This window comes from Poromitra crassiceps (assembly GCF_964638095.1).
Source record: "Poromitra crassiceps genome assembly, chromosome: 1".
NCBI classification, from domain to species: Eukaryota; Metazoa; Chordata; class Actinopteri; order Beryciformes; family Melamphaidae; genus Poromitra; species Poromitra crassiceps.
Window position 1 is genome coordinate 78,244,452 of NC_139623.1, and position 13,026 is coordinate 78,257,477.

Below are 13,026 nucleotides of genomic sequence, written 5' to 3' on the forward strand. Positions count from 1 at the left end.
TGGGTCGAGGATTTTAAGGTTGTATGTGCAGAGACAAGGTATGTGCGCATGGCTTCCCTGGGTCGAGGATTTTAAGGTTGTATGTGCAGAGACCAGGTATGTACGTATGGCTTCCCTGGGTCAAGGATTATAAGGTTGTATGTGCAGAGACAAGGTATGTACATATGGCTTCCCTGGGTCGAGGATTATAAGGTTGTATGTGCAGAGACCAGGTATGTACGTATGGCTTCCCTGGGTCGAGGATTATAAGGTTGTATGTGCAGAGACCAGGTATGTACGTATGGCTTCCCTGGGTCGAGAATTATAAAGTTGTATGTGCAGAGACCAGGTATGTACGTATGCCTTCCCTGGGTCGAGGATTTTATGGTTGTATGTGCAGAGACCATGGCTTCCCTGGGTCGAGGATTATAAGGTTGTATGTGCAGAGACAAGGTATGTACGTATGGCTTCTCTGGGTCGAGGATTATAAGGTTGTATGTGCAGAGACCAGGTATGTACGTATGGCTTCCCTGGGTCAAGGATTATAAAGTTGTATGTGCAGAGACCAGGTATGTATGTATGCCTTCCCTGGGTCGAGGATTTTAAGGTTGTATGTGCAGAGACCAGGTATGTACGTATGGCTTCCCTGGGTCGAGGATTATAAGGTTGTATGTGCAGAGACCAGGTATGTACGTATGGCTTCTCTGGGTCGAGGATTATAAGGTTGTATGTGCAGAGACCAGGTATGTACGTATGGCTTCCCTGGGTCGAGGATTATAAGGTTGTATGTGCAGAGACCAGGTATGTACGTATGGCTTCCCTGGGTCGAGGATTATAAGGTTGTATGGACAGAGACCGGGTATGTACGTATGGCTTCCCTGGGTTGAGGATTATAAGGTTGTATGTGCAGAGACCAGGTATGTACGTATGGCTTCTCTGGGTCGAGGATTATAAGGTTGTATATGCAGAGACCAGGTATGTAAGTATGGCTTCCCTGGGTCGAGGATTATAAGGTTGTATGTGCAGAGACCAGGTATGTACGTATGGCTTCCCTGGGTCGAGGATTATAAGGTTGTATGTGCAGAGACCAGGTATGTACGTATGGCTTCCCTGGGTTGAGGATTATAAGGTTGTATGTGCAAAGACCAGGTATGTACGTATGCCTTCCTTGGGTCGAGGATTATAAGGTTGTATGTGCAGAGACCAGGTATGTACGTATGCCTTCCTTGGGTTGAGGACCCCTCAAGGGATATTGCTTTTATACAACAGTTCTATTAAACAAAGCTGATTAAAAAAATGACAAAAAGCTGAGAAAATATATGATTTCTCTATTTATTCCTCCGCCAAACAAAAATAGTCCCCTCAGCTTTCTGCTTTGTCGAAAATGTAGCCTAATCAGCCTAATTAACTGCAGGCTGTCTACTTTACTACTGTCTATTCTACAGCTGTGAAGCATTTTGTTGATTAGGGCAGCTGTGAAGCGGAGTGATCTACACACAGTGAAGCGCCAGTGCATTATCATGAAATATTGGCACTGGTAGGATCCCTCTTGTCCAATCAAATTGCCCGGCCGGAACTAACTGTTGTATAATGTTCAATAGAGTACTGCAGATATGAGTGAGTAGCAAATCACCGCCATGCTGGTTCATAAGGGGAAAAGCCAATAAGATTTTAGTATGGGGATTTCCGTTAAATGCATGAAATAATATCTGTGCTTAACAAAAGTTTATGAAACAGCGTAGTTTGTGTTCAGCAAGATAATCTTCACAAACAAGACCACTTTTATGACTTTTGAAGCATAAACACGATTTTCAGAAAACGCTTCAAAACATCCCATACATGGGCACGAAAGACCTCCATTCACTTTTCCCCTTACGAACCAGCATGGCGGCGATTTCTGGGAAGCCTACAAAAATACGTCGGTACTCTATTTATCTGTCATGCATATCTTTTGTTGTGCTGCAATGTAAACAGTGAGGCTGGTTACAAAAGAAGAAAACATTCTTCTGCATTGTTGTCAACAGGCCCGGCACCAGACCCAAATTACAGAGGGGGCATTTCATTAGCTTGGGCGCCACTCCAAGGGGGGTGGACCTTGGGAAAGAAGGGGGTTTTCGCTTATTTTTCATTCATAAGAACAAAAACAAGCACACAGGAAGAAGAAAAAAAAACATTCATATATTATCAACATTCCAACACCAAAATGTGGTGCTGCTGTACCAGCCACATAAGGTGTTTATGTTATATGCTTATACGAGGTGTTGCGCATGGTATACCACGCAAGTGGTCCATGAGAGAAGTTACTTGTCGCTTTTAACCTTGTCAAAGTAAGCCAGGAACGGGTTCCATGATAGTTGAACATTTCTTCAGTGAGTTGGCCCTCAGGAACCTAGCCGAGTCTCTCTACATACATCTAACTGAGACCATGTCCATCAGCCAGAGCTGAAAGGAAGGTGGAGATGGGTATATCTCATTTTAAATGACTAGCTCACTCACTCAGCATTGCAATCTGGGTTTGCTAAACCCTGACGTCATCTGCTATTAATTTATGCGTTTACTTTTGCTACTAGGAGATCCAAGCAAGTTCTGACAGGGAGCAATGCCATTGGAGCATTGGACAAACACATTTGCATATTTCGCCCCGCATGCTTTGTTCCTTACAAACTTTTGACAGGAAAGTAACCAAATTAAATAAGTGGTGGGTGGAAATAATCATTGGCTTATTCTTAGTTAAACATGCAGTTTTGAAACATTCAATAAAGACAAATAAAAAATAGACTATGACTCGACACCCTAAGTGATACACACATGTTATGAGAGTGGTATCACATCAATATCACACCCATCACATCAATATCCGTTTCAGTGTAGAATGGTTAGTTCCTTGCTCTGCTCTCCCCTAGAGGGAGCCAGCGGAGTTACCCGGAGTTACCGTTACACAGTAAATCTTCTTTTCTTATTTGGCCGGGCATGGCCTTAAAGTGGCCGTTCTCCTTGCCTTTAACTAATGCCTCTGTCTTTGTGCAGGTATGGCCTTAAAGTAGGGGTGTCACGATATTTCGTCGCACAATATATCGCGATATCGAAACGTCACGATATGCATATCGTCAGAAAGAAATGATATTGTCAAAAAAAAAAGGGGGGGGGGGGGGGGGGGTTTTGCTCCTGAATAATAATAGAACAAATTTAGCAGAATCAACACGCATGAATGAGGGGGTAGATTACTACTGGCATGGCAAAACAGCTCAAGGGGTACATAAGATTACATAAGTTTAGGGACCATTGAGCATGAGTTATTTAAGAAATAGATTGTATACTTTATTTTTCTTTCACCATGCAACAAACATTTAGTTTGTGACAGTGTGACACATTCTATTGAAAGGGAAGCATTATCTTCCATGTTGTTTTCTCGTTATTATAATAACAATTTCCAAAAACAGCATTTGTTTTGTATTTTGTGTATTTCAAATGAAAGACTATTTTTCCAGTATTTTCCCAGGGCTCCCTTGAAAAGAGGTTTCGATTTCAACGCGACTCACATGGTTAAATAAATGATAAATAAATACATAAAAATTATTTACTTTTGTTAAAAAGAATATTGTTAAAATATCGTATCGTATCGTTATCGTGAACCCAATACCGTGTATCGTATCGTATCGTGAAATTAGTGTATCGTGACACCCCTACCTTAAAGTGGCCTTTCTCCCTGCCTTTAACTAATGTCTCTGTCTTTGTGCAGGTATGGCCTTAAGGTGGACATCTGGGCAGCTGGAGTCATCACCTTCATCCTATTGTGTGGTTTCCCGCCCTTCCGTGGGTAAGCCAGCAGGCAGATCTGCCCTCATACTTTGCTTAACCATTGCAGTGACCTCACTTATCCACTGCTACCACTCACTGTTCTCACCCACTCACCCTGAGCAAGGTCATGCCATACCTCGAGTGTATATATCTCACAGACAGTGGTGTGTGAGTCCCCCTTGTGGTTAGTGGTAATAATGCACATTTTCTCTGATGAACAATGCTTTCTCAGTAGAGTCTGTTGGTGTAACTGTAGATGCATTCATGTGTATCCAAATGTTGTGTCTGCAGGAGCAGTGAGGACCAAGAAGTGCTTTTCGATCAGATACTGATGGGGCAGCTAGAGTTCCCTCGACCGTACTGGGACAATGTCTCAGATACAGCCAAGGTGAACATCTGTTTGTCTATGTGGATGTATGTGACACGGTCTGCTGAAAGGGTAGTCTCTTAAAACAGACTGTCTCATCTAAATCCGGCGAATGCAGCTATACACAGTCTGTATGTTACACCCCCAGAACATGCACAAGGAAGTTGGGAAAAAAACCTTCAGACAGGAAAGAAGTTCGACGGAATCCGACCAATCACGACAGGGGTGTCCACGAAAAATGCGGCATATTGGATTCTGATTGGACTAATGAGCGGATGACCCGCCTTTCTGCGATTCTGATTGGACTAATGAGCGGAAAACCCGCCTTTCTACTTCCCATTCCGGTTGGTGCATGATTCTCCCCCACGAAGTACAGACGGTATGGCGGAAGCATTTGAAAATTGCGGGAGCCAACTCGTCTGTTCTAAGAGACTACTGAAAGGGGGTAACATGTAGGCAACCATAAAATCGCAAAAAAACCAAGATAAAAGGTAATTTGGGGGAATTTTCTCTCTCTCCATATTACACAAGTTTAGATGTTGAAGAATGCATTCAATTTAACAAACATAATTATTTTGATTTTATTTATTTTTGGCATTGTCATGCTTTATTAGACAGATATGGTGAGATAAGGATTGTTTGTTTGTTGTTGGAGGGGATCATTAAAGCACACGGCAGCATTATACTGTGGGTGGACATTTATTTTCTTTAATTTTAGTGTTTTTTGATCCAGCACCAGTTTTTTTGAGGCGTTCTGGGGACGGGCATATTCCACTTTTTCTTAGATATAGTGAGATCGACAGGAAAGTATGGGAGAGAGAGTGAATTGAGGACATGTAGCAAATGACCACAGGCTGGAGTTGAAAGCCAGTCGCTGTGGGAAGGACTGAACCTTATGGTACGCGCTCTACTCAGTGAGCCACCGGAACGCTCAAGAAAACAGCAGTTTTTGGATCACTAAATACTAATATAATATAATATAATATAATATAATGCAAACTAAGCTTGTTCAGCGCAAACCAAACTTGTTCACCAACTTTCAGGGCGATTTCTCTGAATGTTGCTTTTAGGAGTACGAACGTTCAAATAAGCATAATTATCTTCTTCAACTATTTTCATATTTATTTAAATGTAGAATAACACACATCATTTGAAAGCTTACAATCTGCACTTTCAGAAATTGAACAATGACCTTGGGCTACTTGTGTGTGTGTGTGTGTGTGTGTGTGTGTGTGTGTGTGTGTGTGTGTGTGTGTGTGTGTGTGTGTGTGTGTGTGTGTGCGTGCGCGGCTGCGCGCGTGTGTGTGTGTGTGTGTGTGTGTGTGTGTGTGTGGAATCAGTCAAATGATGCTGGCAATTTCTTTAAAGTCATTGAATATGCATTGAATCATTATCTCACCTATGTTTGCTGCTGTAGGAGCTGATCCGCTCGATGCTGGAGGTGGAGGTGGATCAGAGATACACTGCCCTCCAGGTGCTAGAGCACCCATGGGTCACTGTATGTACATTGTAAATCAATTATATTCACCCTTCCAGACCTCGCATTAATTAAACAATTATTTGGCTTGAAGTAATTGCAACATTTCAGATTGACTCCCATTTCTTTGTTGTATTCCCTCCTCTCTTCTCTCTTTACAGGATGAGGGTCTGTGTGAGAATGAACACCAGCTGTCGGTAGCAGGGAAGATCAAGAAGCACTTCAACACCAGTCCTAAGGTCAACGACACCACTGCTGGAGTGTCGGTCATCTCAGTAAGTCATTTCCACTGGGAAGTACAGTGCCCATAATCCAACTGGGCTGGCCCTGAGGGTACTAAATGATTGGTTCTCACCTCGGGCTGTTATTAATTTGAACACAGTGCTATGTTATGTGTAACTGCTTTATAGAGAATTCTTTAGTTTTCTAGCTAGTTCTCACCAAGTGAAAGTGGCCCGAATCAGTTTCAGTGACACAGTGTATTGGGTTTATAGCTTGAATATGCTGAATCAGTTTCAGTGACACAATGTATTGAATCAGTTTCAGTGACACAATGTATTGGGTTTATAGCGTGAATCAGTTTCAGTGACACAGTGTATTGGGTTTATAGCGTGAATCAGTTTCAGTGACACAATGTATTGAATCAGTTTCAGTGACACAATGTATTGAATCAGTTTCAGTGACACAGTGTATTGAATCAGTTTCAGTGACACAATGTATTGAATCAGTTTCAGTGACACAGTGTATTGAATCAGTTTCAGTGACACAATGTATTGAATCAGTTTCAGTGACACAATGTATTGAATCAGTTTCAGTGACACAATGTATTGAATCAGTTTCAGTGACACACTGTATTGAATCAGTTTCAGTGACACCGTGTATTGAATCAGTTTCAGTGACACAGTGTATTGGGTTTATAGCCTGAATATGCTGGTTTCTCTTTGTGTTCAGCTGGATGACAGCTTTTCTATGCAGAGATCTGGGTCGTTGGATTTCTACCAGCACCAGGCCATGTACTGGATCAGGTACGGCAGGTCTCCATAGAGATGCACGCAGTTACAGTAGACTTCCCAAACAAGACCCAAATCAAAACAAATGCCCTCTGTGGATTGTATGTGTTCACCTCCCTGTGTGCTGGCCCACCTACTGCCTGCCTGGCTGCTGCTGTGTGCCTGCCGTGTGACAGCTTCACCATGTCCTCACTCTGTCATGACCACCATGTGACAGCTTCACCATGTCCTCACTCTGTCATGACCACCATGTGACAGCTTCACCATGTCCTCACTCTGTCATGACCACCATGTGACAGATTCACCATGTCCTCTCTCTGTCATGACCACCATGTGACAGCTTCATCATGTCCTCTCTCTGTCATGACCACCATGTGACAGCTTCATCATGTCCTCTCTGTCATGACCACCATGTGACAGCTTCATCATGTCCTCTCTGTCATGACCACCATGTGACAGATTCACCATGTCCTCTCTCTGTCATGACCACCATGTGACAGCTTCATCATGTCCTCTCTGTCATGACCACCATGTGACAGCTTCACCATGTCCTCTCTCTGTCATGACCACCATGTGACAGCTTCATCATGTCCTCTCTGTCATGACCACCGTGTGACAGCTTCATCATGTCCTCTCTGTCATGACCACCATGTGACAGCTTCATCATGTCCTCTCTGTCATGACCACCATGTGACAGCTTCACCATGTCCTCTCTCTGTCATGACCACCATGTGACAGATTCACCATGTCCTCTCTCTGTCATGACCACCATGTGACAGCTTCATCATGTCCTCTCTCTGTCATGACCACCATGTGACAGCTTCATCATGTCCTCTCTCTGTCATGACCACCATGTGACAGATTCACCATGTCCTCTCTCTGTCATGACCACCATGTGACAGATTCACCATGTCCTCTCTCTGTCATGACCACCATGTGACAGCTTCACCATGTCCTCTCTGTCATGACCACTGTGTGACAGATTCATCATGTCCTCTCTGTCATGACCACCATGTGACAGCTTCATCATGTCCTCTCTGTCATGACCACTGTGTGACAGATTCATCATGTCCTCTCTGTCATGACCACCATGTGACAGCTTCATCATGTCCTCTCTGTCATGACCACCATGTGACAGCTTCATCGTGTCCTCTCTCTGTCATGACCACCATGTGACAGCTTCATCATGTCCTCTCTCTGTCATGACCACCATGTGACAGCTTCATCATGTCCTCTCTGTCATGACCACCATGTGACAGATTCACCATGTCCTCTCTCTGTCATGACCACCATGTGACAGCTTCACCATGTCCTCTCTGTCATGACCACCATGTGTGACAGATTCACCATGTCCTCTCTGTCATGACCACCATGTGACAGATTCACCATGTCCTCTCTGTCATGACCACCATGTGACAGCTTCATCATGTCCTCTCTGTCATGACCACCATGTGTGACAGATTCACCATGTCCTCTCTGTCATGACCACCATGTGACAGCTTCACCATGTCCTCTCTGTCATGACCACTGTGTGACAGATTCACCATGTCCTCTCTGTCATGACCACCATGTGACAGCTTCATCATGTCCTCTCTGTCATGACCACCATGTGTGACAGATTCACCATGTCCTCTCTGTCATGACCACCATGTGACAGCTTCACCATGTCCTCTCTGTCATGACCACTGTGTGACAGATTCATCATGTCCTCTCTGTCATGACCACTGTGTGACAGATTCATCATGTCCTCTCTGTCATGACCACCATGTGACAGCTTCACCATGTCCTCTCTGTCATGACCACCATGTGACAGATTCACCATGTCCTCTCTGTCATGACCACCATGTGACAGATTCACCATGTCCTCACTCTGTCATGACCACTGTGTGACAGATTCACCATGTCCTCTCTGTCATGACCACTGTGTGACAGATTCATCATGTCCTCTCTCTGTCATGACCACTGTGTGACAGATTCATCATGTCCTCTCTGTCATGACCACCATGTGACAGATTCATCATGTCCTCTCTCTGTCTTGACCACTGTGTGACAGATTCATCATGTCCTCTCTCTGTCATGACCACCATGTGACAGCTTCATCATGTCCTCTCTGTCATGACCACCATGTGACAGCTTCACCATGTCCTCTCTGTCATGACCACCATGTGACAGCTTCACCATGTCCTCTCTCTGTCATGACCACCATGTGACAGCTTCATCATGTCCTCTCTGTCATGACCACCATGTGACAGATTCACCATGTCCTCTCTGTCATGACCACCATGTGACAGATTCACCATGTCCTCTCTGTCATGACCACCATGTGACAGCTTCATCATGTCCTCTCTGTCATGACCACTGTGTGACAGCTTCATCATGTCCTCTCTGTCATGACCACCATGTGACAGATTCACCATGTCCTCTCTCTGTCATGACCACCATGTGACAGATTCATCATGTCCTCTCTGTCATGACCACTGTGTGACAGATTCATCATGTCCTCTCTGTCATGACCACCATGTGACAGATTCATCATGTCCTCTCTGTCATGACCACCATGTGACAGATTCACCATGTCCTCTCTGTCATGACCACTGTGTGACAGCTTCATCATGTCCTCTCTGTCATGACCACTGTGTGACAGATTCATCATGTCCTCTCTGTCATGACCACCATGTGACAGATTCACCATGTCCTCTCTGTCATGACCACTGTGTGACAGATTCATCATGTCCTCTCTGTCATGACCACCATGTGACAGATTCACCATGTCCTCTCTGTCATGACCACCATGTGACAGATTCACCATGTCCTCTCTGTCATGACCACTGTGTGACAGATTCACCATGTCCTCTCTGTCATGACCACCATGTGACAGATTCACCATGTCCTCTCTGTCATGACCACCATGTGACAGATTCACCATGTCCTCTCTCTGTCATGACCACCATGTGACAGATTCACCATGTCCTCTCTGTCATGACCACCATGTGACAGATTCACCATGTCCTCTCTGTCATGACCACCATGTGACAGATTCACCATGTCCTCTCTGTCATGACCACCATGTGACAGATTCACCATGTCCTCTCTGTCATGACCACCATGTGACAGATTCATCATGTCCTCTCTGTCATGACCACCATGTGACAGATTCACCATGTCCTCTCTGTCATGACCACCATGTGACAGATTCACCATGTCCTCTCTGTCATGACCACTGTGTGACAGATTCACCATGTCCTCTCTGTCATGACCACTGTGTGACAGATTCATCATGTCCTCTCTGTCATGACCACTGTGTGACAGATTCATCATGTCCTCTCTCTGTCATGACCACTGTGTGACAGATTCATCATGTCCTCTCTTGTCATGACCACTGTGTGACAGATTCATCATGTCCTCTCTGTCATACCACTGTGTGACAGATTCATCATGTCCTCTCTGTCATGACCACCATGTGACAGATTCACCATGTCCTCTCTGTCATGACCACCATGTGACAGATTCACCATGTCCTCTCTGTCATGACCACTGTGTGACAGATTCACCATGTCCTCTCTGTCATGACCACCATGTGACAGATTCACCATGTCCTCTCTGTCATGACCACTGTGTGACAGCTTCATCATGTCCTCTCTGTCATGACCACTGTGTGACAGATTCATCATGTCCTCTCTGTCATGACCACTGTGTGACAGATTCATCATGTCCTCTCTGTCATGACCACTGTGTGACAGCTTCATCATGTCCTCTCTGTCATGACCACCATGTGACAGATTGACCATGTCCTCTCTGTCATGACCACTGTGTGACAGATTCACCATGTCCTCTCTGTCATGACCACCATGTGTGAGAGCTTCACCATGTCCTCTCTGTCATGACCACCATGTGACAGATTCACCATGTCCTCTCTGTCATGACCACTGTGTGACAGATTTATCATGTCCTCTCTGTCATGACCACCATGTGACAGCTTCACCATGTCCTCTCTCTGTCATGACCACCATGTGACAGATTTATCATGTCCTCTCTGTCATGACCACCATGTGACAGATTCACCATGTCCTCTCTGTCATGACCACCATGTGACAGATTCATCATGTCCTCTCTGTCATGACCACTGTGTGACAGATTCATCATGTCCTCTCTGTCATGACCACTGTGTGACAGCTTCATCATGTCCTCTCTGTCATGACCACCATGTGACAGATTCACCATGTCCTCTCTGTCATGACCACCATGTGACAGATTCATCATGTCCTCTCTGTCATGACCACTGTGTGACAGATTCATCATGTCCTCTCTGTCATGACCACTGTGTGACAGCTTCATCATGTCCTCTCTGTCATGACCACCATGTGTGAGAGCTTCACCATGTCCTCTCTGTCATGACCACCATGTGACAGATTCACCATGTCCTCTCTGTCATGACCACCATGTGACAGATTCACCATGTCCTCTCTGTCATGACCACCATGTGACAGCTTCATCATGTCCTCTCTGTCATGACCACCATGTGACAGCTTCATCATGTCCTCTCTGTCATGACCACCATGTGACAGATTCATCATGTCCTCTCTGTCATGACCACCATGTGACAGATTCACCATGTCCTCTCTGTCATGACTGGCTTAGCCTCATTGTTGTCCTCTGTTGTTAAAGGGACACTTCCCATGAAAAACAATGCTGATTTTGCACACTATCTCACACATATCCAAAAACAATCAACAGTTTTGCAGACATTCATTTCCTTTTACAGTTACTGAGAGTTGATTTGGGTGAAGTTTCTTGCCAGTGAAACCCTGCTGAATGTGTGTCTGAAAACCCTGCTGAATGTTTGTCTGAAAACCCTGCTGAATGTGTGTCTGAAAACCCTGCTGAATGTTTGTCTGAAAACCTTGGTGAATGTGTCTGAAAACCCTGCTGAATGTGTCTGAAAACCCTGCTGAATGTGTGTCTGAAAACCTTGGTGAATGTGTGTCTGAAAACCCTGCTGAATGTGTCTGAAAACCCTGCTGAATGTGTCTGAAAACCCTGCTGAATGTGTCTGAAAACCCTGCTGAATGTGTCTGAAAACCCTGCTGAATGTGTCTGAAAACCCTGCTGAATGTGTCTGAAAACCCTGCTGAATGTGTGTCTGAAAACCCTGCTGAATGTGTCTGAAAACCCTGCTGAATGTGTCTGAAAACCCTGCTGAATGTGTCTGAAAACCCTGCTGAATGTGTCTGAAAACCTTGGTGAATGTGTGTCTGAAAACCCTGCTGAATGTGTCTGAAAACCCTGCTGAATGTGTCTGAAAACCCTGCTGAATGTGTCTGAAAACCCTGCTGAATGTGTCTGAAAACCCTGCTGAATGTGTCTGAAAACCCTGCTGAATGTGTGTCTGAAAACCCTGCTGAATGTGTCTGAAAACCCTGCTGAATGTGTCTGAAAACCCTGCTGAATGTGTCTGAAAACCCTGCTGAATGTGTCTGAAAACCCTGCTGAATGTGTCTGAAAACCTTGGTGAATGTGTGTCTGAAAACCCTGCTGAATGTGTCTGAAAACCCTGCTGAATGTGTCTGAAAACCTTGGTGAATGTGTGTCTGAAAACCTTGGTGAATGTGTCTGGAAACCCTGCTGAATGTGTCTGGAAACCCTGCTGAATGTGTGTCTGAAAACCCTGCTGAATGTGTGTCTGAAAACCTCTGTGAATGTGTCTGTTGAAAATATTGTGCATAAAATCTGTTTCCTTCCCAAACAAACAAAAAAGTATCTACATCGCAACTTTTTTTGTTTGCTGATCCTTTGTGCCTGCTGCCTTTCCAGAGCAATAACCTCGTGCCTTTGCTTGTTGCCATGAATCTCAATGTTTTATTCTGTTGCTTATTTGATGCTCCCCTCCTCCCTTGCTCTGCTTTACTAACAACAGGCTTGCTAACCTGCCCCCTTTGCCTAACTTTGGTTGTGTGTGTCTTTCCCCATTGGATCAGACACTCTGATAGTCCTAACTCTAGCCTATCAGAGGATCTAACCATGATGTTGTCCTGTCTCTCATCCCGCCCCCGTTCAGGCCACCCCTCTTGATAAGGAGGGGCAGGTTCTCCGACGAGGACGCCACCCGGATGTGAGGTCACTGCTTTGGCTTCCCGTGACGCCGACAGTGATGACAGTGATGACAGCGACGACACACGACGAGAAAGACAGTGAGGGCGCCGCCGTCCCCAGCTGCCTCCCTGGCCTGCCCCTGGCCCCTCCCTCTCTGACCCCTGACTCTCTACCTGGCCCCTCCCCTCCCCGAGCCCCAGCCTCCCCTCTGACTCCGACCACATCTCCATCAGCTCAGCCAGCACCGTCCGCTCCCCCAGCTCTCCCTTATAGAGAGGAGGTGGCAGGGGGAAGACATGTCAGCT

At 45.3% G+C, this 13,026-nt stretch overlaps 1 protein-coding gene across 2 annotated transcripts in view; it reads left to right on the forward strand.

Moving 5' to 3' along the window:
- dclk1a (doublecortin-like kinase 1a) overlaps positions 1–12,744 on the forward strand; it is a gene marked incomplete at both ends in the record, with an annotated part of 262,817 nt that extends 250,073 nt beyond the window's left edge. For both annotated transcript variants that reach the window (XM_083642751.1, XM_083642752.1), the window contains 6 exons: positions 3,719–3,796; positions 4,069–4,165; positions 5,562–5,642; positions 5,783–5,896; positions 6,573–6,646; positions 12,687–12,744. In XM_083642751.1, coding sequence (XP_083498877.1) covers positions 3,719–3,796; positions 4,069–4,165; positions 5,562–5,642; positions 5,783–5,896; positions 6,573–6,646; positions 12,687–12,744 — 502 coding nt within the window. The remainder of the gene's footprint in view (positions 1–3,718; positions 3,797–4,068; positions 4,166–5,561; positions 5,643–5,782; positions 5,897–6,572; positions 6,647–12,686) is intronic.
- Positions 12,745–13,026: the final 282 nt, after the last annotated feature.